The sequence below is a fragment of the Trachemys scripta genome, chromosome 3 (assembly GCF_013100865.1).
Source record: "Trachemys scripta elegans isolate TJP31775 chromosome 3, CAS_Tse_1.0, whole genome shotgun sequence".
In the NCBI taxonomy this organism is placed as follows: domain Eukaryota; kingdom Metazoa; phylum Chordata; order Testudines; family Emydidae; genus Trachemys; species Trachemys scripta.
Genome location: NC_048300.1, coordinates 25175448 through 25203195, shown reverse-complemented (window position 1 = coordinate 25203195; position 27748 = coordinate 25175448). Strand labels below are relative to the sequence as shown.

General features: G+C 48.0%; 1 protein-coding gene across 2 annotated transcripts in view; it reads right to left on the bottom strand.

Annotated features, from left to right (window-relative positions):
• The window catches only part of CCDC88A (coiled-coil domain containing 88A), a gene marked incomplete in the record, with an annotated part of 358950 nt that overhangs the window by 210087 nt on the left and 121115 nt on the right, over positions 1-27748 (bottom strand). For both annotated transcript variants that reach the window (XM_034764306.1, XM_034764307.1), the window contains 2 exon segments: positions 9310-9450; positions 21596-21679. In XM_034764306.1, the coding sequence (XP_034620197.1) occupies positions 9310-9450; positions 21596-21679 (225 nt within the window).

The following is a 27748-nucleotide window of genomic DNA, read 5'->3' as shown; positions in this document are numbered from 1 at the left end:
TGGGCTACAACCCACTTCTTCGGATGCATACGAAGAAGTGGGTTGTAGCCCACGAAAGCTTATGCTCCTAGGAAATAGGTAATTCTACTTCAAAGCAACTATTCTTCACCCAACAGATCAACCTGATATTGGACATTGGACTGAACTTATGGACTAATTCTGACAGAACTCTTTGCAACTCTAAAGCTCATCATCTCTACTATGAAACTGACAATTTATTCAAGTCTGTATGTATAATGATCTTTTAACCAATACTCTCTCTTTTTTAATAAATTTTAGTTTAGTTAATAATAATTGTCTGTAAGTGTGTATTTGGGTAAGATCTTCCCTGATGCTCCCTGACTCAGATGAGAGAAGAGTTGAGAGTCAGGGAGGGACAAAACCATCAAGTCTCTAGCTATTATATAGGAGGTGCAGAAAATACCAATATGGTACTGGGTAGCATGGTACTGACTACGAGGTGGGAGGCTTCATCAGTAATGACCCTGTTAGTGCTGGTCTTGCAAAGAAGTCAATGGGGATGATCTCGTTGACCAAAATTACCAGTACCAGAGTCATTAGTCGGAACTGAACTGTTAGAGACGGTGCAGAAGAGAACGGTACTGGGTTCTTTGAGGAACAATTTTGAGGAACTGGGTTCTTTGAGGAACATGGCAAGATGGGCTGCAGTAGTCTAACTGCAGTAGTCTGCCATGGTATAACAGTCTGTGTGCACCCTGTTGATGAGTGTTAACAGTCCTCTTTGAAATGGGACTAGTTCAGAGCGCGTTAATGAACTGTTAACGTGTGTCAGCAGGGTTCATATGGACAGTGAGACTGCAGCAGGTTACTGCACGGTAGATTCACACCCCAGTTTGCCATAGTCTAATTGTTCGTAAACACAAACTTTATGTTGCTGTATGGGCACTAAGCAGCAGTATGTCAAAGTGCACTACAGAACTTTTAGTGAGGTAGGAGGGTACACATGGTGACTTGGACCAATGGTTCTGAACCAGAGGTAAGGGTACCCTTGGGGGTGCACAGAGGTCTTCCAGGGGGTACATCAACTCATCTAGATATATGCCTAGTTTTACAGCAGGCTACATAAAAAACACTAGTGAAGTCAGTATAAACTAAAATTTCACATAGACGTGACTTGTTTAACTGCTCTCTATATAATTTATATTCCAATTGATCTATTTCATAATTTTATAGTATGAGAAAGTATGCAATCTTTCAATAATAGTGTGCTGTGACATTTTGAATTTTTATGTCTGATTTTGTAAACAAGTAGTTTTTAAGTGATGTGTAACTTGGGGCTACGCAAGACAAATCGGACTCCTGAAAGGGTACAATACCCTGGAAAGGTTGAGAGCCACTGACTTAGACCTGGTCTACACTACAAACGTAGGTCGAGAAATACTCTTTCTTTATTCTAAGCATGGGGATTTGGTGGGTGAAAGGGGAGGTACAGGGAAACTGATGCAATGGAGGGGATGGTATGGGAAGGCACAGAAAGTGGCACACATTACTGTGGCTCATTACTGAAACAGATTTTCAAAGTCTCCCGAAGAGGCAGAGCTCCTTGCTGGGCTCTGAGCTCTTCTTATTGCCCTGGTATCTGGCTGCTCAAAATTAGCTGCTAGCCTATCTGTCTTCTTACCCCATATCCCTGTGGAAACTTCTCTCCCTTCACCGCACAGATATTATGGAGCCCACAGCAGGCAGCGATAACAATAGGGATATTGCTTTCACTGAGATTAACCTAGTAAGCCAACTGCGTCAGTGACTCTTTAAATGTCCAAAGGCACATTCCACCACCATTCTGCACTTGCTTACCCTACTGTTGAACTCCTTGAAGTGGCCAGTGTATGGCTTCATGAGCCATGGGAGCAAGGATTAGCTGAGTCTCCAAGGATCACTATTGGAATTTCTACATCATCAGTGGTTATTTTGCAATCTAGAAAGAAAGTCCCTGATTGCAGCTTTATGAACAGACCTCTGATCCTAAAGATGCGCACGTCATGCACCTTTCCTGGTCATCCCACGTTGACGTACATGAAATGCTCCCTGTGATCCACCAGCACTTGCAACACCATTGAAAGGTATCCCTTTCAGTTTATGTGGTCTGGTGCCAAGTTAGGGATATGCATGTCATATATTGCCCACTGCAGTTAGGGAACCCCATTGCAGCAAAACCATCCACTATGTCCTGCACATTTCCCAGTCACTACCCTACTTAGCAGAAGTCAATTAATGGCCCTGCAAACTTGGATCACAACCGCTCCCACAGTGGATTTACCAACTCCAAATGGATTCCACACTGACCAGTAGCAGTCCGGCATTGCTAGCTTCCACAAAGCAATCATCGCTCACTTCTCCGCTCTCAGAGCAGCTTTAGTATTGCTGCACTTCAGGGCTGGGGAAAGCTCTGCACAGAGTTCCTGGAAAGTGGCCTTCCACATTTGAAAGTTCTGCAGCCATTGTTCAACATCCCATAACTACATAATGATGCAATCCCACCAGTCAGTGCTTTTTTCCCGGAACCAGAAATGGAGTTTCACCGTGTTCAGCTGCTGTGCACCTGCTAGCAGCAACTGGGAATTGTTTCATTCTATGGCTTGCAACAGGGCTGCTTGAAGGACATTGCAACGTTCTGTGCAGAAGCTCATGTCTCAGCTCTGGAAATACTGCAGGATAAGGTGTGAGGCGTTTGTAATGCTCACAACAAGAGTGCACAGCTGAGCAGGGTCTATAACTTCTTGAGCTATGACTTACACATGACTAAGCCAGGCTTTTGAAAACAGGCATGAGAAAGTATGGGTTGTTTGCCACTAATATCATGGTAGGGAGACAGGGAGGGAGGAAACTGCATCATGGGAGGTCGAAGCCATGTTCCCATTCTACCCTGAGACAATGTTTTGGTCCCACGAGGCATTGCAAGCCCTTCCCCAAACCCCCTAAGGCTAGTTGCACTGTGGGATAGCTACCCATAGTAGCTCTCTGCATCGATGCAAGCGCTGCTAGTGAGGATGCACTCCACTAAGACAATGAGTGTGGTTTGGGCAAGCACGATCAACTTAATTACTGCAGCGGTTACATGTTAACTTAAATTAAGCTGGGGTAAGAGGTAGATATGCTGGAGGGTAGGAATAGGGTCCAGAGTGACCTAGACAAATTGGAGGACTGGGCTAAAAGAAATCTAATGAGGTTCAACATTGACAAGTGCAGAGTCCTGCACTTAGGAAGGAAGAATCCCATGCACCGCTACAGGCTGGGGACCGACTGGCTAAGCAGCAATTACAGTGGATGAGAAGCTGGATATGAGTCAGCAGTGTGCCCTTGTTGTCAAGAAGGCTAACAGCATATTGGGCTGCATTAGTAGGAGCATTGCCAGCAGATTGAGGGAAGTGATTATCCCCCTCTATTTGGCAGTGGTGAGGCCACATCTGGAGTACTGCGTCCAGTTTTGGGCCCCCTCCTCCCTCCACTATAGAAAGGATGTGGACAAATTGGAGAGTGTCCAGCGGAGGGCAACAAAAATGATAAGGGGGCTGCGGCACATGACTTATGAGGAGAGGCTGAGGGAACTGAGCTTGTTTAGTCTGCAGAAGAGAAGAGTGAGGGGGGGATTTGATAGCAGCCTTCATGTACCTGAAGGGAGGTTCCAAAGAGGATGGAGCTCAGCTGTTCTCAATGGTGGCAGATGACAGAACAAGAAGCAATGGTTTCAAGTTGCAGTGAGGAAGGTCTAGGTTGGATATTAGGAAACACTATTTTACTAGGAGGCTGGTGGAGCACTGCACCACCTCCCTAGGTAACCCATTCCAATCTCCATCCTTCAGAGGTTTTTAAGGCCCAGCTTGACAAAGCCCTGGCTGGGATGATTTAGTTCGTGTTGGTCCTGCTTTGAGAAGGGGATTGGACTAGATGACCTCCTGATGTCTCTTCCAACCCTAATCTTCTATGATTCTATGAAATTAAATTGACTTAACCTTGTAGTGTTGACATGTCCTTAGTGTGTGGCAGGCTACTGCACTGTAGAATTACATCCTGTCTTGTCCTGAATTAACTCTCTGTGTAAATATGTACAAAATAAGTGCTGACAACAGTGAGCTGTGAGGCTTGACTTTGCAGCCACAGGCAGTAAGAAGGAACTGTGAGGGGGCTGAGGCAGCCCTGCTCTTTTTGCCCTCTGATGGAGGCATCAGGACACAGGGTGCATGTGTCATCCCCAGAGATACAGCTAATCAAGTCCCCAGCTCAAGTGCACAGGGCACACACACACCTAAGGTGAAGGAACTAAAGTGGAAAATATATGTGCACAAGAACTGCCTAACTTTAGGCTCCTACTTACAAAAATCTTGCATTTAATCTCTCTTTTGTCTTCTTCCTCAACTCTAAAATGGGGTATTAATACTTACCTATCTCTCCAGGATATTTGGGGTAAAATTAATTAATATTGTAAAACAATTTAAGATCTTCAGATGAAAGGTGTTATGATCGCAAAAGCTTTTTTTGTTGTTTTTGTTAATAGTATTGTGCTAGTGCCTGAGGTTCCCAATCAAGATTGGAGTCCCATTACTCTAGGCTCTGTATCAAAATAAGATATGGCTCCTACCTTAAAGAGTTTACTATCTAGAGCTCCAATCCTGCAAAGCCCTACATATATGCTTAACTGAATGCACAGTGATCAATCCCACTGAAAAGAAAGCCACATTCATGGGACTGTGTGATGAGCTCACACCAGCCCTGAGACGCAAGGACATGAGAATGAGAGCTGCCCTGCCATTGGAGAAGCGTGTGGTGATTGCACAGTGGAAGCTGGCTACTTCAGACTGCTACCGATCAGTCGCTAACCAGTTCGGAATAGGAAAGTCGACCATTGGACTTGTGTTGATGCAAGTGTGCAGGCTCAGTAATTGCATCCTGCTCCGAAAGACCATGACTCTGGGCAACGTGCGTGACATTGTGGATGGCTTTGCATATATGTGCTTCCCTAACTGTGGAGGGGCGATCAATGGTACGCACATTCCAATTCTGGCACCAAGTACATTAATCACAAGGGGTATTTCTCAATGGTTCTCCAGGCACTTTTGGATCACCGTGGGCATTTCATAGACATTACCTCTGGCTGGTCGAGAAAGGTGCATGACGTATGCATCTTTTGGAACACTGGCCTGTTCAAGAAGCTGCAAGCAGGGATTTTCTTCCCAGACCAGAAGATCACCGTAGGGGAAGTAGAAATGCCTATTGTGATCCTGGAAGATCCCGCCTACCCCTTAATGCTCATGAAGCCATCCATGGGGCAACTTGAGAGTAGCAAATAGCGGTTCAACAACAGGCTGAGCAAGTGCAGAATGACTGTGGAGTGTGCATTCAGCCGTTTAAAAGCCTGCTGGCAATGCCTGTATGGGAAGCTGGACATGAGGGATAATAATATTCCTATGCTTATAGCCGCATGCTGTACACTCCATAATATTTGTGAAGGGAAGGATGAAAGCTTCACTCGGGGCTGGACCACAGAGGCTCAGTGCCAGGAAGCTGAGTTTGAACAGCCGGAGACCGGGGCTATTAGAGGGACACAGTGCGGGGCCATAAGGATTAGGGATGCTTTGAGGCAGCAATTTGAAGCTGAAAGCCACTAATATTTATTGCTATGCTCGGGACTGCAGTGCTTGTAATGCTAGGATGTGATTGGTGCACATGAGGCAAGAAGGGGCCTTAACATAGCTGTATGTATGTTGCTTTGCAGTGGTCTTTTTGCTTTAACTTAATAAAGATTGCTTTCAAACAAATACAAATCTTTTATATAAAGACAACAACCAGAGGAGAGAGTGAACTGAAAAAATTCATCGGCAGGGATGGGGGAATAGAAGGAATGTGGGAATGGAAGACCTCAAAAGGAGGAGAGGTCTTGGCATGGCTACAGATTTGGGTATGTCCAGGGATCATAACCAACCTTCCCCTTTGGAGTACGATGCAGCGGGTGCTGTACTTCAGCAGGGCCAAACTGCAGATGGAGGGTGTTGAGTGCAGTGGGTATTGGGAGTTCACACTGCTGGACTGTGAGGAGGGAGGAGTGGAATGCTGAGGCTAGAGAGTGGAGCTAGGAGGTTGATAAGAGTTTGCTGGCAGTGTGAAGGGTGTGCATGGGAAAGAGTGTTGTGACAGTGGCTGCAGGGGAGGGCAGGCACGGAACTGCTCGGTTTGAAGAGCTAGTATCGCCTGGAGCGTGTCCGCTTGGTGCTCCATAACTGTTAAGAGCCGCTCCGTGGCTTCTTCCTGGTGTGCCGCGTTCTCCTTTCAGTCCCTCTTCTCAGTGTCCCACCATTCCTTCAATTCCTTTTTCTCGGTGGCGGAGTGCATCATAACCTCATGCATAAAGTCCTCCTTAGTTCTTCTTGGACGCTTTCTAATTCTTCGCAACCGTTCTGCCGCCGACAAGGGAGGCTGTCATAACTATAAAGGGAAGGGTAACAGCCCTCCTGTGTACAGTACTATAAAATCCTTCCTGGCCAGAGACTCCAAAATCCTTTTACCTGTAAAGGGTTAAGAAACTCAGGTAACCTGGCTGACACCTGACCCAAAGGACTAATAAGGGGACAAGATACTTTCAAATCTTGGTGGGGGGAAGGCTTTGGGTTGTGCTCTTTGTTTTGGGGGTTGTTCGCTCTTGGGACTGAGAGGGACCAGACATCAATCCAGGTTCTCCAAATCTTTCTGAACGAGTCTCTCATATTTCCAACTTGTAAGTAAACAGCCAGGCAAGGCGTGTTAGTTTTTATCTTTGTTTTCTCAACTTGTAAATGTACCTTTTTGCTAGAGTGTTTATCTCTGTTTGCTGTAACTTTGAACCTAAGGCTAGAGGGGATTCCTCTGGGCTCTTTAAGTTTGATTACCCTGTAAAGTTATTTTCCATCCTGATTTTACAGAGATGATTTTTACCTTTTTCTTTAATTAAAAGCCTTCTTTTTAAGAACCTGATTGATTTTTCCTTGTTTTTAGATCCAAGGGGGTTGGATCTTGATCCACCAGGAGTTGGTGGGAGAAAGGAGGGGGATGGTTAATTTCTCCTTGTTTTAAGATCTAAGGGGTTTGGATCTGTATTCAACAGGGAATTGGTGAAGAGTCTCTCAAGGCTACCCAGGGAAGGGAATTAGCACTTTGGGAGTGGTGGCAGCGGACCAGATCTAAGCTGTAGTTAAGCTTAGAAGTTTTCATGCAGGCCCCCACATTTGTACCCTAAAGTTCAGAGTGGGGAAGCAGCCTTGACAGAGGCTGTCCTCCCAAGGTCATTTCTGTGAAGTTTAAATGCAACATTTTACAGAAGCATTATTGTTTGCGACACAGACAACACTGTTTCAGTGGTTTGAAACATAGCCAGTATTCACATACCTGACACTACCTGGCTGACCCCAGGCAAGCACACATAAGCCACAAGACCCTCAAAATGGTGAGTAGCTGCAGGGGCAGGGTAAATCACTGTTCCTGGACCCTGATGTACACTGGGAATGTGGCTCTTGGGCAGCTGGGGAGAGACAGCACTGTAGGGGGGGTCTGATAATCATTCCTGTCCCCACACTTTCCACAGCAGATGATCATTAAGGAAGATATCTCGCTGCTGAGGGTGAGCAGGGCATCAAGGGAGGGTCTTCTCCAAGACTGCGGCTTCCGCCCAGGCCCCTATGCTGCTAGCTTGTGTGCAGCTATGGTGGCGGCATGGTGGCGCGGGAAAGTTACCGTTAATGGGGCAAGAAACAAAGCAGCTTTGCCGAGGAACCTGCGGCAGCAGATTGCCCAGTATCTCCATGAGGATTTCCTGGAGATCTCTGAAGGAGATTCCCATGAAGTGAGGGAGTCCATCAACAGCCTGTTCTGCCGCTCAAACTAGGCATGAGGTGGGAGACAAGCCTGCTTTCTGCAACCTTCCTGCCCCCAACAACTCGCTTCAGCAATTCTCCAAATCAGATCCACTTACCAGGGGCCTCCTCTCCTGTTTGTGCTTCGCCAATATCGGACTGCTGTGACTGGCTAGGCTCCTCCGGGGTAGAAAAGAGCTCCTGACTCCATGCATATCTGGCCTCCGAGTTATCTCTGCCTCTGGGTCCCCCTCCCCCTCTTCATCCAAGATTATCTCCTCCTGGCTCAATCCACTCTCGACTGGCAACGAAGCCAACGAAGTATCCACAGGGGACTTTGCAGTGGATGTCAGGTCACCATTGAGTATCGCGTCCAACTCTTTGTACAACCGGCAGCTCGTGGGCGCAGCACCAGAGCGGTGGTTTGCCTCCCACGCCTTGTGGTAGGCTTTCCGCAGCTCCTTCACTTTGACCCTGCACTGCAATGTGTCCCAGTCATGGCCCCTTTCTATCATGCATCTAGAAATCTGTCCATAGGTATTAAAATTCCAACGGCTGGAGTGCAGCTGTGACTGCACTGCCTCCTCTCTCCAAATGCTGATGAGGTCCAGCAGCTCAGCATTGCTCCAAGCAGAGGATTGCCTGGTGCATGGAGCAGACATGGCCACCTGAAAAGATGCACTGAGACCATTGCACACATCGCCGAGCAAACAAGAAGGGGATTTTCAAATTTGCAAAGGAATGTATGGGGTGGGGCTGACAGTTGGTCACCTGAGGGCAGGGCAGTACAGTTCAAACTGATGGCCAGAGAGGACACTTCCCAGAGGCCAATTGCAGCGCTGTAATCACCACGGTGTCTACACTGGCACCGCAGCGCTGTAGCCACAGCGCAGAAAGCTGTAGGCCTCTTATTGAGGTGCTTTTTTTTTTTTTTTTTTAGAGTGCTGCATCTGTACAGTTTCTGCACACTAAGTGGCTTGGCATAGCCCCCCATCCCTGGGGCTATGTCCCCAACGGGACTTCGCTACTAATGACTACTAACTATAATACTAAAACTACAATAACTACCTACAAGAAAAACTCAAAAGAGTCCAAGCAAAAGAAATCATTATGCGGCTTGTGAAAGCAAGGAACATTCCAACACCATCACTAACAGAAAGAAGGAGCTGAGATGGCGCAGGGCCGATGGCGCCCAACATACTGGCACATAAGCATGGGGCTCCAGAGCTGGCCCTACAGATACCACTAGAGGAAGAATTTCCATTGACCATGCACGTGGGCACACACACCCCTAACATGGAATCGACATAAGGAACAAATTGAAGAAGTGGTCTTATTTCAAGCCATGCTGCCAACTGATAACATTCAAAGACCGTATATTATCTATTTTCAAAAATTCCAAATTGTTTAATTTTAAAAAGGTGCTTTCTTATACTTTTTATTTTTAAATAATTAAGCACATACATACCTCAGAATGTTCATCTCTTTCATCTATAAGTCTTTTTAAATGTAATGCCATATTTTTCAAGAGAGGCTCGATATATTCTTGTGACACAATGCTGACATCCATCCACTGCAGATCAAACACATTTTCCTGATTATGAGTTACCTATAAGAGAAAGAAATAATTGTGAAAACAACCTTTATGCACTATTTAATTATAATGCAAAAAGAATATAAGAATGCAAAAGAAGTATAACAAGAGGAATAATTGGGAAAACTCCTCTTAGCTCTGGTCTCCCAACTCAATTTATCCTCTGTGGGTTCTAATACATTAGAAAATGTCTGACAATAAAAAATATGTTAAGTTGTATTTGATGGAATAGTTTCTTTACATACAATGAAAACTTGGAAAGCAGCTCAATTAGGCCTAGCAGCAACTACCGATAAAATATTAGGAGGGAGTTGGGAGGCTGGCAAACCTGAGGTGGGGGGAGCCAGACAGGTAGGAAAGGCTCTGGGAAAGAGGCAGCAGGTCTAGAAAGGAACAGACCTTGGCTGCTGATTAGAGGGTCCCTGAGTTGGAACCTGGAATAGAGGGTGGGCCCAGGTTCCCTTACCAGCCACTGTGGAAGTGGCACCAGCTGGTCAGGGTATAGGAAGACTGCCTGAGCCTTTTCATAAAAGGCTTTGATACCCTAGAAGGGGAGGACAATAGTGACCTGGCCAGAGGGCCAAATCACAAAGAAGCGGCAGCAGCTCCTGGAGCGAGAGAGTGGCTGCAGACTGAAAGAGTGAGATGGAAAGACAGAGTGCAACTGCAGAAAGGGGCATCGGCCTCGCAGAGCTAATCCCCAGAACCACCAGGAAGAGGCACCATCCAATGATGAGTAGAGTATCCAGTCACAAGAAATCAAACATTTCTAGTCTCATATAAAAGATTTGATTTAAGAAGCCACATCTTTGTGAACAGCAAAAAAGAACCCTATGAATAGTTATCTAACATCCCTATTTTAAAATGAAAGATTAATCAATCAATATTAACATCCACCAGTATTTCATTTCAGCAACATAAAAATGGAACAACAAAAGTGGTAAAATACAACCCTGGTAGCCTGGGGCATGATAGATGCTGCACCATGCTGCCATGTGGGTGTCCTACACTTAAGAGTGACCTCAAGATGACGTAATGAAATCAATTCATTCTTCTTCCTTGCTATGTTGCGTTTGAAGTTAAAGTACAGCCTGACTGCTTGTTTTCTTCTTATACCAGGTTAAGTGCCTTATTCACAAGGTGAACATAGTTGCAATAAGAAAAGGATGGGTATGGTATGTTTATTTTGGAAAAAATATGCTTGTAACTTAGAATGAATGGAAACTTTAAGAGTTCCAGACTTATGAAGCCCCAGACTCCCATGCTGTCAATTTCTCCTTCCTGTCTTACCAGACCTCTGTGCTGAGTTCAGGTAAAGTTAGGAAGGCTTACAGACAGCAACAGAAACAGCAGGTAGCTGACAGAGCTGGGAAATTCCATTATCTATTCTTGGCAGAGCTTCTTAATGTAATGGCAAAATAAGGGAATAACTTTTAACATATTGTCTGTAGAAATTTGCAATCTGCACTATAGTGCACAGGTAATTATCATGTGTGGTTGCTTAGCTAAATGGATCTGAACAAATATTACTGGAAATTCAATGCCAAGGCTCTACGGACATCGAGGGTATGTAGGCTGCGGTGGCTTGGGACCGTATGGGGCTTGGGGAAGAACAAATGTCCTGTCCCATATGAAATTGTGTGATCACCTTAGGAAGGAATTTGGGGTGCGGCATCAGTTGCACCTTATTCTTATAAAAAACTGTATAAGGAGGTTCTGAAGTGAGGGCTCTCAATTCCGATACCCTCCTAGCCGATGTGATGGCCACAAGAAACTCTACCTTCCATGAGAGGTGCAAGAGGGAGCAAGAGACTAGGGGTTCAAAGGGCAGCCCCGTGAGTTTAGTTAGGACCAGGTTAAGATTCCATGCAGGAACCGGTGTGCGCGAGTAGGGAAACACCCTCTCCAGCCCCTTAAGGAATCGGACTACTGTGGGGTTGGAGAACACCGAAACTCCCAACTCTCCAGGGTGGAACGCCGATATGGCAGCCAGATGCACTTTAATTGAGGCGGGGACGAGCCCTTGATGCTTGAGCTGCAGCAAGTAGTCCAGAATTGATGGGACGGAGGCCTGCAGAGGCTGTACGTGATGAGGCTCACACCAGTGGGAGAACCTCTTCCATTTGGCAAGGTAGGTCGCTCTTGTGGAAGGCTTCCTACTACCAAGAAGAATTTGCTGGACCTGGTGGGAGCACCTGTTCTCCGTATCGTTTAGCCAGAGAGATACCACGCCGTGAGATGTAGCAACGGTAGGTTCGGGTGGAGTAGGTGACCCCGATCCTGTGTGATGAGGTCGCGATGGAGGGGGAGGGCGATCGGGGCGGTCACGGACAGTTCCAGCAGGGTCATGAACCAATGCTGGCGTGGCCACGCCGGTGCAATGAGGATGACTGTTGTCTTTGCCCTGCGGGTCTTAAGCAGGACCCTGTGGATGAGCGGGAATGGTGGGAAGGCATACCTCAAGCTCCCACCCCACGGAATTGTGAAGGCATCTGCCACTGAGCCCAGGCTGAGGTTCTGGAATGAACAAAACTGAGGGCATTGGCTGTTGTCCTTGGTGGCGAAGAGATCCACCTGGGGAAACCCCCACCTCTGGAAGACTGAATGCAGGACGTCCTTTCTCAGAGTCCATTCGTGCATGTGTTAGGACCGGCTGAGGCGGTCTGCTAACCCGTTTTGGACCCCTGGGAGATATGCTGCGAGTAGGTGGACTGAATGGGCTATACAGAAGTCCCATAGGAGGAGCGCCTCGTGACACAGGGGAGAGGATCGGGACCCGCCCCGCTTGTTTATGTAGAACATGGCGGTAGTGTTGTCCGTCAGAACTGACACGCTGAGGCCTTCTATGGTAGTGTGAAAGGTCTGGCAGGCGAGGTGAACTGTCCTTAACTCCTTCAGATTGATGTGAAGCAACTTTTCTTCCTTGGACCATAAGCCCTGGGTCCATAGGTCCCCAAGGTGCGCCCCCCAGCCCAGATCCGACGCATCTGTTACTAACGTCAGAGTGGGTTGTGGGGTGGCGAAAGGGACCCCTTCGCAAACCTGCTGCTGATGGAGCCACCAGCGGAGGGAGTTCGACACCCGAGCTGGGATTGTCACTACTAGGTCTAAGGGGTCTCTGTTGGGGCGATACGTTTGGGCCATCCACAACTGTAACGGCCTGAGTCGTAGGCAGGCATGTCTGACTACATGTGTGCAAGCCACCATGTGCCTCAAGAGTTGCATACAGCATCTGGCCATGGTCACGGGGAATTGTTGGATGGAGCTTACGACCCTTTGAATGGCCAAGAACCCTGACACTGGAAGACTTGCCCGTGCCACCACCGAGTCCACCACCCTTTCTTGCTCCAGTGGTCTGGAGACTGTGGCCTCCTTGCAAGAGGAGGGGTGCCACTGCGGAGAGCGGGACCGGTGCCCCGAGGGGCCAGATCTCGAGGTCCTGGACGGGGGGCCTTGCTGGTGGTAGGCCCAAGGGGTCCAGAATGGCCATTGTCCTGGCTGGCCCCATTGTGGGTGCCAAGCGGCTTCGTGTTCCCTACTGGTCTGTGCCCTGTGGGTATATCTGCTGGCCTGGCCCGAGTCTGCCTCAGAAACCATAGACGGTGACCTGGAAGGCCACGGCGGTGCCATGGGACAGTGCCGATCCAGGGTCGGAGAGTAGTGCCTCCGTGACCGGAGTAGCGTCTTGCCAACCTGGACCTGGATCGATACCGGTGACCTCGGGACCGGGAATAACTGCGGGTGGTCGGTCTCGGGGATCGCGTGACTGACACAGCCTACTCGAGTAGGGCTGCTGGGTTGGTGCCGGGCGCTTATTGGGGCCCAACGCCTGTGCGGTTCTCTGCGCAGAGGGAAGCTGGGAGTCCACCGAGGCAGAGCTGGACAGGGACCGGCGCCGCGAATGGTGCTGAGATGGTGACCATGATGGGCGCACCATTGCCGGTTTGCCTCTGGATGGCAGTCTCGGCGGATTGTCTTTAGCTTGGAGGGGGCCCTCAGCGGACAATTCAGTGAGGTCCTTTGCTGCCTCAAATGTGTCCGGGGTGGAGGGCTGTTCCAAAAGCTCCTCCAGCCCTTCCTCCTCACTCGATGCGCCTATCCTGGGGCTCGACAGGCCTTTCGGCGCCGGAGCCACTGTCACCGGGATCTGTGCTGGTGCCACAACGCCCTTAGGCGCACTCAAAGTCTTCGCGGGCACTACGTTCTTATGTGGGGAGCGTCCTAGTGCCTTAGGTTGGCCCTTCGATTTTGCCGACGAAGACGACCGGTGCCGGAGGTGTTCCTGCTGTTTCAGTGCTGTAGGCTTAGGGTGCCCTGCCGGTGCTGGATCACGGACCGATGCCCGGTCACTCTGCACCGAGGTTCACGGTGCCGCTGAAGTGGAGGGCTGTAATGCCATCTCCAGCAGCAGCTGCTTAAGGTGAAAGTCTCTCTCTTTCTTAGTCCTGGGCTTGAAGGCCTTACAGATCTTGCAGCGCTCTTTTTGGTGTGCTTCCCCCAGGCAACGGAGACACAAGTCGTGTGGATCACTTATCGGCATAGGCTTGCGGCACATGGCACAAGCCTTGAAGCCTTGGGCGTGCGGCATGCCCTGCCGCCCAGGAATCGGTGTCGGGATTGACCAAACACCTAACACAAAGGAGCTTAAGTATTTTGAAAGATCTGATAACTGCTAAGATTAACACTAGCTACTAAAGAACTGATAACTGCTAAGTTTAACACTAACTACTACACTAAGGGACACTCTCAGACGAGAGACAGAGTTGTTCCAACGCCACCACGGATGGTAAGAAGGAACTGAGGGTGGGTCGGGCCCACAGGGATATATATACGCTAGAGCAGGGCACCTCTGGCGGGAGGGGGGACCCTGCCGGCCCGACAGGAGCCACTGAGGGAAAAAGTTTCCAACGTCCGTGCACGCGACGCGCGCACACCTAATGTGTAATGGACGTGAACAATCACTCGAAGAAGAACCATTGTTACTGCACAAGGTAACTTCCTCTTCTTTTTCAAGTAATATCTGTATGGGTGCTCCATGGTAGGTGATGGCATTGGAGGCAGAATCTCCAGTGATAGCATAACGTTGTGCAAAAGTGTGGACTGATGCCCATGTCTCTGCTCTACAGATCTCTGAGATAGTGACATTCTTGAAGAAGGCAATGGATTAGGAGATCAACCTCATGGAGTGTGTATAAATAGAGTCTGGAGGAGTTGTCTAATGCAATTCGAGACCCACGTAGAGAGCTGATATTGCTGAGTCCTTGGATCTTTCAACAATGGAAAGGAAAAGCGTATGGGACTTCCTAAAGGCCTTTGTTCTATCCAGGTACAAAGCCAGGGCTCTCCTGACATCTAAGGTATGTAATATAGCCTCCCTGTTGTCTTGGTGAGGCCTGGGGTAGAAGATCAGAAAGTGAATCAATTGATTCACGTGAAACAGAAAAGTTACCTTAGTGATAAATTTTAGATGCGTCCTGAGTATAACCTTGTCCGGAAAAAATATTGTGTAGGGGGGATGTGCCATCAGAACTGCTCTCTCTCCTATTCTCCTGGCCGAGGTAATTGCCATCAGGAAGACCATTTCCATTGATAGGTACGTCAGCAAACAGGTGGCCATGGGTTTGAAGGGCAGTCTAGTCAACCCTTTTGGTACCCGGTTTAGGTCCCCTTGGGAGCAGGAAGTCGAGGTTGTAGGAAAAGGTTCACTGTACCCTTGAGGAACTGAGTAGTGGTTGGGTGTGACAGCACTGAGTATCTCTCAATAGGTTGGTGGAAAGCTGTTATGGCTGTTCGGTGAACCCTGAGAGAGTTTAGAGATAGGCCCGATTTCTTTAAGGTCAATGCATAGTCTAAGATACGTGGAAGAGCCACAGATGTTGGGGAGATTTCTGCAGGTAAGTGAGTCAAGTCGAGGACTTTCTGCTGTGCAACAGAACCTCTTGTACCTCTCTTGAACAGGAGTTTTTTATGTGTTGGAACCAAGCAGGAGCCATGCCTTGAGGCAAATAATCCCAAGTAGGGATTTATGGTGCATTCTCTGTCCTGCAAGGAGGTCAGTATGGCTAGGAGAGAGATCAGCAAGCATGTCACAAGCTGTGACAGGTATGGAAACCAGGTGTTTCTGGGCCAGGTAAGAGCAATCAGGATGATGTGGGCTCTGTCTCTTTATTTTCAGCAGGACATTCACAAGTAGGGAAAATGGAGGAAAGGCATAGAGAAGGTCCTTGTCCCAGGGGATGAGGATGGCCTCACCCAGGGAATGTCAGCCCATCCCCGCTTTGGAGCAGTAGCATGGGCATTTCTTGTTCAGGTGAGTGGTGAACAGGTCTGTGGACTGTGTCCATCATAAGCTGAATATGTCGTGAACCCCCATCGTGGTTGTGTGGGAATTTGAAACTGAGATTGTCCACTATCAAGTTTTCTGTGCAGACAATATAATGTTGCGGGAAATGCACCAGTTCCATAGCCTGATCACCTCGGTGCATATGAAGGGTGATCTGGCTCCTCCCTGACTATTGTATGTAGGCTATGTTGTCTGTTAGGATCTTCATGTGTGATCCTGTGATCAGCTGGAGGAAATGAGTGCAGGCATTCCTTACTGTTCTCAGCTTGAGGAAATTGATGTGAAGGGACATCTCCATGGGTGACCGCTTGTGTTGTGAGGCCATTTAAATTTGCAACCCACCAGATCAGTGATGTGTTGACGGTGAGAAGCAATGACGGTGAAGTTTGGGAGAAGGGGATCCCTTTGCAAATGTTGGTTGGGCTCTTCCACCACTCTAGGGAGTTTTTGACCCTGGTGGGTGGTGACAGAGATTTGTCCAGCCTGTCCCTGTTTGTAGACCAAGCTGAACCACATTTGGAGGCATCACATGTGAAACCTGGCATATGGTATCACTGCTGTGCTCACTGCCATGTGCTCCAGGAGTTGGAGGCAGAGTCTGCCTGATATTTGCAGGCTGCTTTGAACAGCGTCTATAAGTGTGGCTAACAAAAGAAATCTGTGCTGAGAAAAGAGTGCTCTGGCCTGTAACGAGTCAAAGTCAGCCCCTATGAATTCCAGGCATTGCACCAGAGTGAGAGCTGAGTTCTGGATTTTGATCTGTACGGCTCAGCTCTGTAAATAAGTGCTTTGGTGACTCGGTGAGCCTCCTGGAGAGATTGGGCTCTGAGGGGACAATCATCGAGGTGAAGGTAAATCTTTATCCCTTGAGAGCGTGAATGGCTATCACCCAGAGAACCTTGGTCAATATTTTCAAGGCCAACAATAGCCCGAAGGGGGGCACTCTGTATCCATAGTGGTCTTGTTCCGGGATAAATCTGAGAAATCATCTGTGAGCCGGTAGGATAGAGATGTGAAAGTATGCGCCCTGAAGGTCAAAGACCAAAAACCAGTCTCCCTGTTACAGTGCTGGAATGATTGTCAATAAAGTGACCATTTTTAAGTTTTTGAGCCTAGACCAACTTGTTGAGAGCTCTGAGGTCTGGTATGGGTCTCCAATCTCTTTATTAGGAAATAAAGAGAATAGAATCCTTGTAGAGGTTGAGGTACTGGTTCTATGGCTCCTAACTGGAGGAGATTATTGACTTGTCGTTCTAAACTCACGTGAAGGGTCCCTGAAGAGAGACAGGGAAGGGTGTTGTGGAGGGGGTAGGGAGGTGAAATGGATGGAGTACTCAGTTCAAACTATCTCTAGGACTGATCAGTGCAATGATACGTGATTCCAGGCACTGCGGAATACTGACACTTGGTGGTCAAATGGGTGTGAAGAATTGGTCGGCTGTATCAATTGGTGGGAGTGGTGCAGCAGCGCCTCGACCCACCTGTCAAAACTGATGTTTGGACATAGAAGGCTGGGATGACAAAGATTGCAAGACAGATGGTTTCTGCTCAGGGAATTTTGCTTTCTTCCTTGGCAGTTCGTATTGTCATTGAGGTTGATATTGGGATGTATATGGTCTATGCTGGGATTGGGGACTAAATTGCCTCTTTTGTCTCAGCATGTAGATACCCAGCGACTGGAATGTAGCCCAAAGGGGAGGTCCTCAACAGTAGACTGCCAGGAAACCTGACAGATAGAGCCACGATGCTCATCACATCACCACCGCCATGGAAATTAAGCTAGCTGCTTTGTCAGCAACGTTGAGTGCAAATTGCAGCGTTGTCCATGCCACTACTTATCCCTCCTATATAATGGGCTTAACTTGGGGTACGTCTAAACTACCCACCGAATCAGCGGGTAGCAATCGATCTATTGGGGATCGATTTATCGCGTGTAGTGTAGACACTACACTAAAATCAATCCCCGATCGCTCTCCTGTCGACTGCTGAACTCCAGCAGTGCAAGAGGCAGAAGCAAAGTCGACGGGGGAGCCACGGCCATCACTCCAGTGCCGCGAGGACGCGAAGTAAGTAATTTTAATTCCATCTAAGATACGTCGACTTCAGCTACGCTATTCTCGTAGCCGAAGTTGCATATCTTAGATCGATCTCCCCGCCTCCCCCCAGTGTAGACCAGGCCTTGGTCACGATGTGACTCTGGCACCCGGTCAATAAAGTCATTCAACTTTGAATAGTTAATATAATCATATTTCACTGTAAGGGCCTGATAGTTGGTGATACGGAATTGGAATATAGCCAAGGAGTACACCTTCCTACAAAAAAGGTCCAGACGCTTTCAATCTCAGTTTTGCGGAGTAGCCCTCGACTCATGTCGTCAGCCGCCTGATTTGACAGTATCCACCACAATGGAGTTGGGGGATAGGTGGGAGAAGAGGAATTCAGATTCCTTCGTGGGGACATAGTACTTTTTGTCCACTTGCTTGCAGGTCGCACATACTGTCACTGGGATATGCCATATAGTTCTCGCTGGGTCTAAGATAGTCAGTCTCATTAATCAGGAGGGCAATCTTGGAGGAGGACGAGGAGTGGGGGATGTCAAAGAGCTGATGGTGGGTGTCCTTGACTTTCTTCAGTGGTATCTTGAGGGTGTCCATCACTTTCTTTGCCAGATGCTGGAAGAGATAAAGTCGTCTGGCAGATATGGTGGTGAAGGCATAATGGTCTGGCAAAGAGGAAGACCTCAGATGACCTCAGGGTCACCTCTTCCTCGGCATCACCCTCCTGTTTCTCCATGATGTCTTGTGGAGGTTCCAAAGCTCTGGAAGCCGTGGAGGAAGGGGTATGCCTTGAGGGTTCCCGGGCGAGGCTCAAAGCTTCAGAGGCATGTTGGCGGTATGCTTCCCATGAGTCCCAATAAGACCACGGGGGTGATGGTGGCATAGAGCGTGGTGGCAGTGCCTATGGGTGGTTGTACCATGATGTCGGTAGTGGGGACATCTGTGGGTATGGGCCTTGCTGGTACTGAGCACCATATGGAGCCTGAGAAGAGTACTGGGATGTTCTTTCCTCCAGCTCGCTGTCTGAACTTTCGCTAGAGAGTGGGGGAGTGAGGCCTGGCAGCGGTGACGAATCCCATGCCAAGCGGAGGCTCAGTGCGGAGGTCGCAGTACCAAGAAGCGGGGATCCCGGTACATCAGATATATGGAAGTTGCTGGATTGGCAGAATTCCATTGGTACTGACTGCCCCAGAGTCAGGTATCAGAGGCGGATGGGGGTCATGTCCATACCACTTGCTCTGGTGCTGGGTGAGGCATCGATGATAGTACCGATCATGATTCACGTATTGAGGGTGCCTTTTTAGTGGAGTGCTTACTCCTGTCTCTCGGTGCCGATGACTCAGTGCCTGTGCCCATCAGGTCCGTGGGCATGTCAACAGTATCGACTGCTGCTGGTCTCTGTGAGCCATGAGTGCTGGACTGAGATGGTCTTGGTGCTGAAGATACCGAGTGAGATGGAGATTGCCTATAGAGATCTCAGGGCGCACTTTTGGAGACTTCCCGCTCTCCTCTAAGTTGACTTCTGAGAGGGGTCAGCAGTCTGTTTCTTCGATCCATAGCCCTTAGACAGCTGTGGAGAAGATTCAGGTCTATCCAGGGACTTGCGGCGCAAGTTCTGCACAGGTCTGAGAGCAGCCTCCATTAAAATAATCTTCTGCCTGAGCAGTCTGTCCTTATGGGAATGTGCCCAGATTTGCTGGCAGAGACTACACTTTTTTCTGGATATGGCCCACCCCAAGGCGACAAATGCACTTAAAAGTGCTTGTCTGCAATCGGAATTGCTTCCTTGCAAGTGAGGCGCTTCTTGAAACCTGGTGAACTGGGTATGCCCACTGGAGGCGTGGGGGTGGGGGAAGGATCCTGGAAGGGAAAAAAAGCAGGAAAATGAAGTTTTGGGGGGAGTTTTGTTTTGTTTTTATTTGGGGGGGGATACAATAAGAGAGTAAAGAACAATAAACTATAATATACTAACAAAATAACTATATAAAAGTGCATAAAGCAAAATCCATCTCTAGCAAGGGGCAGTTAAGAAGTAACTGAGGAGGCTTAGCCCGTGTGTGCTGGCTTGCCTCTTGGCTCAGCACAAGGGGAAACAGACAGCTCATGTGTGGGCCTAATGGACGCTACTACTGAAGTTCTATGATCAGCAGTGCAGGGTCACAAACACACCTACCACGGAGCACCCATAGGGACACTATTCGAAGAAAAAATTGGGTTTGTTTAGTTTGGGAAGAGAAGTCTTGGGGGCACATGATAACAGTCTTCTACTACATAAAAGGTTGACATAAAGAGGGGAGTGATAAATTATTCTCCATATCCACTGAGGACAGCACAAAAAGTAATCTCCTTTGCTGCAATTTGAGCCCATTCAAGGTTAGACATCAGGAAAAGCTTCCTAACTGTAAGGATAGTTAAACTCTGGAACAAATTACTTATGGTATCTCAGTCATTGGAGGTTTTTAAGAACAGCAGGGATGGCCAAACGTACCGACCCTCTGAGCAACATATCACAATCTTCAGAAGTTCGAGAGCTGGGGCTGAAGCCCCAAGACACCCCCACACACACACACTTCATTCTGCCAGAGGCAGTGCGTGGGGGGAGGCATGTGGTATCACATGTCGCTCCCCCCAGATTTTTGCCAGGGTTTTCTGGCTAGGCCACATGGTGCTGCCGGCCCGATCCCTGCACAGCAGCTGCTGGATCCAGCAAGTTGGGAGAGGCAGCAGCAAACAGCTGGGAGCGGCAGGAAGAGCTGCTGGCTCTCCCCGTAAAGCTAAAGCTGCAGCTCCTCCCTGCAACTCCCAGGTGTTTGCCGCTGCCTCTCCACACAAAGCTAACACCTGGGAGCTGCAGAGAGGGGACACTGACGATAAGAGGTGGGGCATAATTCAAGCTGTTGGGGGTGCCAAACCTTTAAATTATGCCCCCTCACTCTCAGCAGGCACCAGTTGTCTCTGGCAGAAGCCCCTAGCCCCACCACCGGGCAGAAGCCCCGAGCTCCCCCCTTCCCCCAGGGTACATCTACACTACAGCGGGGAGTCGATTTAAGATACGCAAATTCAGCTACGTGAATAGCGTAGCTGAATTCGACGTATTACAGCCGACTTACCCCGTTGTGAGGACGGCGGCAAAATCGACTTCTGCCGCTTTTTGTCGGCGGCGCTTACTACCACCTCCGCTGGTGGAGTTAGAGCGCCGATTCGGGGATCGATTGTCGCGTCCCAACGGGACGCGATAAATCGATCCCCGAGAGGTCGATTTCTACCCGCCGATTCAGGCGGGTAGTATAGACCAGGCCCCAGTCTGGTAGACAGAGAATGGGGAAGGCGTGGGGGGCTCCGCAAGCTGTACTTTAACTGTAAAAAAGTTTGCTGCAGTTTGGCCACCCCTGGTTTGGACAAATACCTCTTAGGAATGGTCTAGATAATACTTACTCCTGCCTCAGTGCAGGGAACTGGAGTATATGATCTATCAAGATCCCATCAAGAGCTACACTACTATGATTCTGTGATGGAAAAAACTATTCAGTATGAAAAAAATGTTTTTATTAAAGTACCACCTTTAATAAGAAATGTGATTTACGCTCACTTGTATAAAATAAAGCCTTCTCAACTAACGTTCTCTACTGTAATCCATTAATGTGAATGTCAAATAGATTTCCCTTGTTTTTGACTAAATAAAATTATTCTTTCCTTAATATTCCAGAACAGCAAAAATGAAAATCACTTGGACATCAGGTAGTACAAAAGTAACAAATACCTCTTGAATGTGGGCAGCAACAGCTGCTCTTGTATCAAAATCTAAACCTTGGATTCTTTCAATGAATTCTTCTTTTTTCTGACACTAAAAGAAATACATTAACCACAATTATTTATCATACCTCTTTAGTATATTCTGAGAGCTGAAAGCTGATGATAAAATAATTATCAGTTGTCCAATCCCCTAACTGGCTAGTACAGATTGAATGTAACTATAGCAAAACATTGTAGTTTGTGCTTGACTTTTAATATTAGTGAACTGAGACAGTATTCACTTTGAAAAAAGTTGATGAAGAGGGCTCCTTAAAATTTGCATATTTCTTGCTCAGAGTCTATGATGATGTTTACTTCATAAACATTTCCTAACTACCTTTTTTAGTACTCAAACAGCCAATCATATACTGAGCAAATCTCCTCGAACTGCTTTTTACACTATTCAATTGAAGCCAGCTGTACAGTATACTCTACTTTTCTAACTAACTTTCACCCAATCAAAAATAGTGTATTTAGAAAAGTATAGCATACTTAAAAAAAACCCACAACTTTCATGGATAAACTGGTCACTAATTTAATGAGCTATCATAGGTATGATCTTTAATCAAATAAGATTGTTGCAAGCTAATCATGTTATGGGCCCTGATCCTGACAAAAAGACTTAGATACCATTTTAGCTTTACATAGACTAGTAGTCCCATTGAAGTTAAGGTATTTTCAGATCAGGAGACATGGATCATGTGATGATGTTTTCTAATAATTTTATTTTCACTAGGTCAGCGTAGATTTAATTTAATCTGATTGAGGGGGATCAGCAAAGTTGAAGAAAGATTTATATGCACATGAATAGTGCAACTAACCATATACATACAGATCAGCAGGTGCACAAGTCATTGATGGATCGGGGCCACAGTGAATAAATTTTACTCAACTGAGCCCTCTCAGGCTAAATTCAGTCTACACTAGCCTTTTGGTATAATAAACATAAAATTTAGGGCTGTCGATTAATCGCCGTTAACTCACACAATTAATATAAAAAAATTAATCACGATTCATCACAGTTTTAATCGTATTGTTAAACAATAGAATCCCAATTGAAATGTATTAAATATTTTTGATGTTTTTCTACATTTTCAAATATATTGACTTCAGTTACAACACAGAATACAAAGTGTACAGTGCTCACTTAATATTATTTTTTATCACAAATATTTGCACTATAAAAACGATAAACAAAAGAAATAATATGTTAGGATATAGATTTTCAGGCCTGTCTGTAAAGGCCTATACTTTAGGAATTTAGGTATATGTTTATCATTTAGCTAGTTATAGAGGTATAAAAGAAAGAATCAAAATCACTGTCTGCCTGTGTAAGGGCCTTCTCTCACTGTGACAGTCTGAGACCCTGTTCCTACGCTAAGGCCTTTGGCTAAGCAGTGGGAGCAGCCATAAGCTGGAAAGCGTACAAAAGCTTGCTGCAAGTTCACCCCAATAAACATCGAATTGTTTGCACCTTCGGACTTCGGGTATTGTTGCTCTCTGTTCACACGAGAAGAACCAGGGAAGTGGGAAGGTGAAGGAATAAGCCCTCTAACATCTTGGTGCCGTGACTCAGATACATCGCATCAGATAGGTGAGTGGCAGCCTGTAAATCCCCCTCCCCAACAGTCCATGCAGCTGCTTGGAGGGGGTATGGCGAACACTCATGATAGTGGTTGCGGGTTCTGGCAAGCAGGGATAACGGATTTTTTGAACAAATGGATAAGGAAGAATCAGGGCCCATACCGGGTGCATGGGTCCACCCGAGATGAGATTGAGAAGGAGATGGGGGAGGTTTTGGGAGACCCCAAGGGAAAGGAGTGTAGGAAAAAGGAAATGGTATTATAAGGTTTCTGCACTGGAATGGCATACTGGGTAAAAAGGGAAGCCGATCTCCTCCAACACATTAAGGATTCGGAGGGGACTGTGGATCAGCAACAGATTTTAACAGAAAAATCTGTGTTAGTGGTAGAGGTAGCGGATTTGAAGGCACGAGATACTGTACGGACAGAGGAGTCTTGTGAGGCAATCTGGCAAGAGAGGGATGAACTGCTGGGGAGAGTAGGAGACTTAGAGGAGGAATTGTATCAATGTAAACATGGGGGCAATGAACTTGGGGACCCCAAACCATCCATCCCACTACTGGAACTGAAGGAGACACCTCCACCACCCTACCCTGAAAATACACTGTACCCACCACTGCCAGTGGAAATTGTAAGCCGGCGATCCACAGTTACAGCCCCTGAGAGAGACTACCCTATAGGAACTGCAGGAGGCAGGAATTAAGGCCCCCGTTGCGGGATGGGGGAACCATGCTCCACAAGTAGTAGAACAGGCAGAAATCCATCCCTTGTCCCTGAAGGACCAGGAGGCAGTACTGGGCCATTTGGGAAAGGTACCCCACGATGATTGGGATCAGTTTGTGCTGTGGCTAGTGGAGGTGGGCAAGGAGATGGAGGGTCTAACTAGTGAGGTCCAGGTGATCATATGGCGTAGTCTTTTGGGAATCGATGAGGCAGGACTGGCACACCCATTTCTAATCCCAGACAGGTGGCAAAACAATTGTTTGGGGTGTACTCTCAGACTGCGGGGATGAATAAGATGAAGCGAATCCCTGGGGAAACAGGACGGGATACACTTAATCGCAAACATGGTGCTGGGTGCATCCCTTGGAGGGTCCATGGGTGACACCCCAGACAGGGGCACTAGGACCTAGTGGGAATGTGGAATTGCTGGTGTGACAAAGTTCCTCCTCTATCTTGGTGGGTCCTGCGCTTATTGGTGGAATTTCTTGCCTCAGAGATTCACCATGTGGGTTGGGGAACAGCCCAGAGACCTTCCCCTCTGGAAGAACCCACAGTCCAGGTCACTTGGGAGGTTTGGGGGGAACCCGGGCCCGCCCTCTACTCCGGGTTCCAGCCCAGATCCCTGTGGACTGAAGCTGTCTATAGTGCCTCCTGTAACAATTGCATGACAGCTACAACTCCCTGGGCTACTTCCCCATGGCCTCCTCCAAACACCTTCCTTATTCTCACCACAGGACTTTTCTCCTGGTGTCTGATAACGCTTGTGCTCCTCAGTCCTCCAGCAGCACACCCTCTTACTCTCAAGCTCCTTGCGCTTCTTGCTCCCAGCTCCTCACACTCGCACCACAAACTGAAGTGAGCTCCTTTTTAAAACCCAGGTGCCTTGATTAGCCTGCCTTAATTGATTCTAGCAGCTTCTTCTTAATTGGTTCCAGGTGTCCTAATTAGCCTGCCTGCCTTAACTGGTTCTAGCAGGTTCCTGATTACTCTAGTGCAGCCCCTGCTCTGGTCACTCAGGGAACAGAAAACTACTCATCCAGTGACCAGTATATTTGCCCTCTACCAGACTCCTGTATCTCACTGGTCTGGGTCTGTCACATATCCCTCCCCCCTGCTCAACGCCAAGGGGTTGAGCAGCTTGGGATGCCAGACAGTGAACACGTGACAAGCCATCGGCGTTGCCATGACGGCTCCCTGCTCTGTGTTGCACACGGAACTGGAAAGGCTGGAGGGATAAGAACCATCTGGTCAGCCTTGTGTTCTTCTCCTTGTTCCTCTGCATCCATTGAAGAGGGGAATGGTCGGTAACGAGGACAAACCTGCGCCCGAGCAGGTAGTAGCGCAATGTTTCCATGGCCCATTTTACAGCGAGGCATTCTCTCTCCACCACTGCATATTTTTGTTCCCTTGGAAGGAGTTTCCGACTGAGGTATAGAATTGGGTGTTCCTCCTCCCCGACCATCTGTGATAGAACAGCCCCCAACCCTACTTCCGATGTATCCGTCTGCAGGATAAACTCCTTGGTGAAATCAGGGGCTATCAGTACGGGGTTATTGCAGAAGGCAGTCTGTAGGTCTGTGAATGCTTCCTCTGCTGCGTCAGATCATCTCACCAGATCAGGTCCACGGGCTTTCACTAGGTCTCTCAGGGGGCTTGCCCTTGTGGCAAAGTTGGGGATAAATCATCGGTAATACTCCACCACACCTAGGAACGCCCGGACTGGTTTTCTTGCGACTTCGTCGGGGACAATTTTGGATTGCCTCTAACTTGTTCACTTGGGGTTTTACCAGATCTTTTCCCACAATGTAGCCAAGATATTTGGCCTCTGTAAACCCTACAGCGCACTTGGCAGGGTTTGCTGTAAGGCCAGCTCGCCTGAAGGTATCGAGGACTGCCTCCACCTTCTCCAGGTGGGTTTCCCGGTCTGGGGTATGAATGACCACATCATCCAAGTAGGCAGCAGCATAACTGTTATGTGGGCGTAATAGCTTGTCCATGAGGCGCTGGAAGGTAGCTGGGGCCCCATGTAGTCCAAAAGGGAGGACAGTAGATTGAAAAAGACCCTCTGGTGTAGAGAACACAGTCTTTTCCTTTGTGTCTTCTGCAAGGGGAATATGCCAGTACCCCTTTGTCAAGTCTAGGGTAGTCAAGTACCGGGTATTACCCAGACTGTCCACTAGCTCATCTATGCGAGGTATGGGGTGCGCATCGAACTGGGATACTTTGTTTAGTTGCCGGAAGTCGTTGCAAAATCTTGTGGTGCCATCAGGTTTGGGCACCAGCACAATTGGGCTGGACCACTGACCGTGGGATTCTTCGATGATCCCCAACTCCAGCATTTTTTTTACTTCTCCTTTTATTTCCTCCCTTTTTGCCGCTGGCACCCGATAGGGCCTCATTGTTACTCTGGCCCCAGAGTTCATGACGATGTGGTGATATGTCTCAGTTGTTCGACCCGGTTTTGTCGAGAACACATCTTGGTTCCGGAAGATCATCTCAGACACCTCATTCTTCTGGTCTGGTGTTAAATCGGGAGACACTCTCGCCTGTTTGGAAGGCTTGTTTTCCTGGGTTAGGTCTTTTTGGACCATTGTGCATGCCTCTTGTGCATGCCAAGGTTTCAGAAGGTTAACATGATAAATCTGTTCTTGTTTTCTGCATCCTGGCTGCCGCACCTTGTAGGTTACTTCCCTCACAGGTTCAACCACCTCATAGGGCCCCTGCCATTGGGCCAGAAGCTTGCTTTCTGCCGTGGGTACCAACACCATAACCCGATCCTCTGGTTGGAACTGTTGCACTTTTGCCTGGCGATTGTAATGGGTTCGCTGGGCCTCCTGTGCCTTCTCCAAATATTCCCGTACAATAGGGGTAACCCGGGCTATCTGGTCTCGCATCTGCATAACATGCTCTATTATATTTCTCCCCTCATTGGGTTCCTCTTCCCAGATTTCTTTGGCGATATCTAGTATGTCATGGGGGTGACACCCGTAAAATAACTCGAAGGGGGAAAACCCAGTTGAGGCCTGTGGTACCTCCCAGATAGCGAATGTAAGGTAGGGTAGCAGGGTGTCCCAATCCTTCCCGTCACAACTTACCACCTTCCTTATCATAGCCTTGAAGGTTCGGTTAAACCTTTCTACCAACCCATCAGTCTGCGGATGGTAGACCGAAGTTCTCAGGGTATGTATATGGAGCAGCGTACGGAGGTCCTTCATTAGCTTCGACATAAATGGGGTTCCTTGGTCGGTTAATATCTCCTTCGGTAGCCCCATTCGGGCAAAGATCCCCACCAGCTCTTTGGCTATAGTTTTAGAGGCCGTGTTCCGCAGGGGGACGGCTTCTGGGTACCGAGTAGCATAGTCCAAAACAACAAGTATATATTGGTGGCCCCGAGCTGTCTTCTCCAGGGGTCCCACTAGGTCCATGGCTATTCGCTTGAAGGGGACCTCTATGATGGGAAGGGGTACTAAAGGTGCCCTCAAGGGGGACGGGGACTGTGCAGCTGACACTCCGGGCAGGAGGCAAAGTACCTCCGCACTTCTTCATGTATTCCGGGCCAGAAGAACAGTCGTAGGACTCGTGCCAGGGTCTTCTCTACCCCCAAATGCCCCCCAAAAAGGTGACTATGAGCAAGACTTAATACAGCGTTCTGATGTTTTTGAGGTACTAGGATCTGCTGTACCTTCTGCCCCTGTACTGGTGCAACCCGGTATAAGAGATCCTTCTTCATTATGAAGTAGGGTCCTGGTCCCTGGGTTTTCCCTTCCACGGGGACCCCATCTATTTCAGTCACCTCCTTCCTAATGTTGTCATAC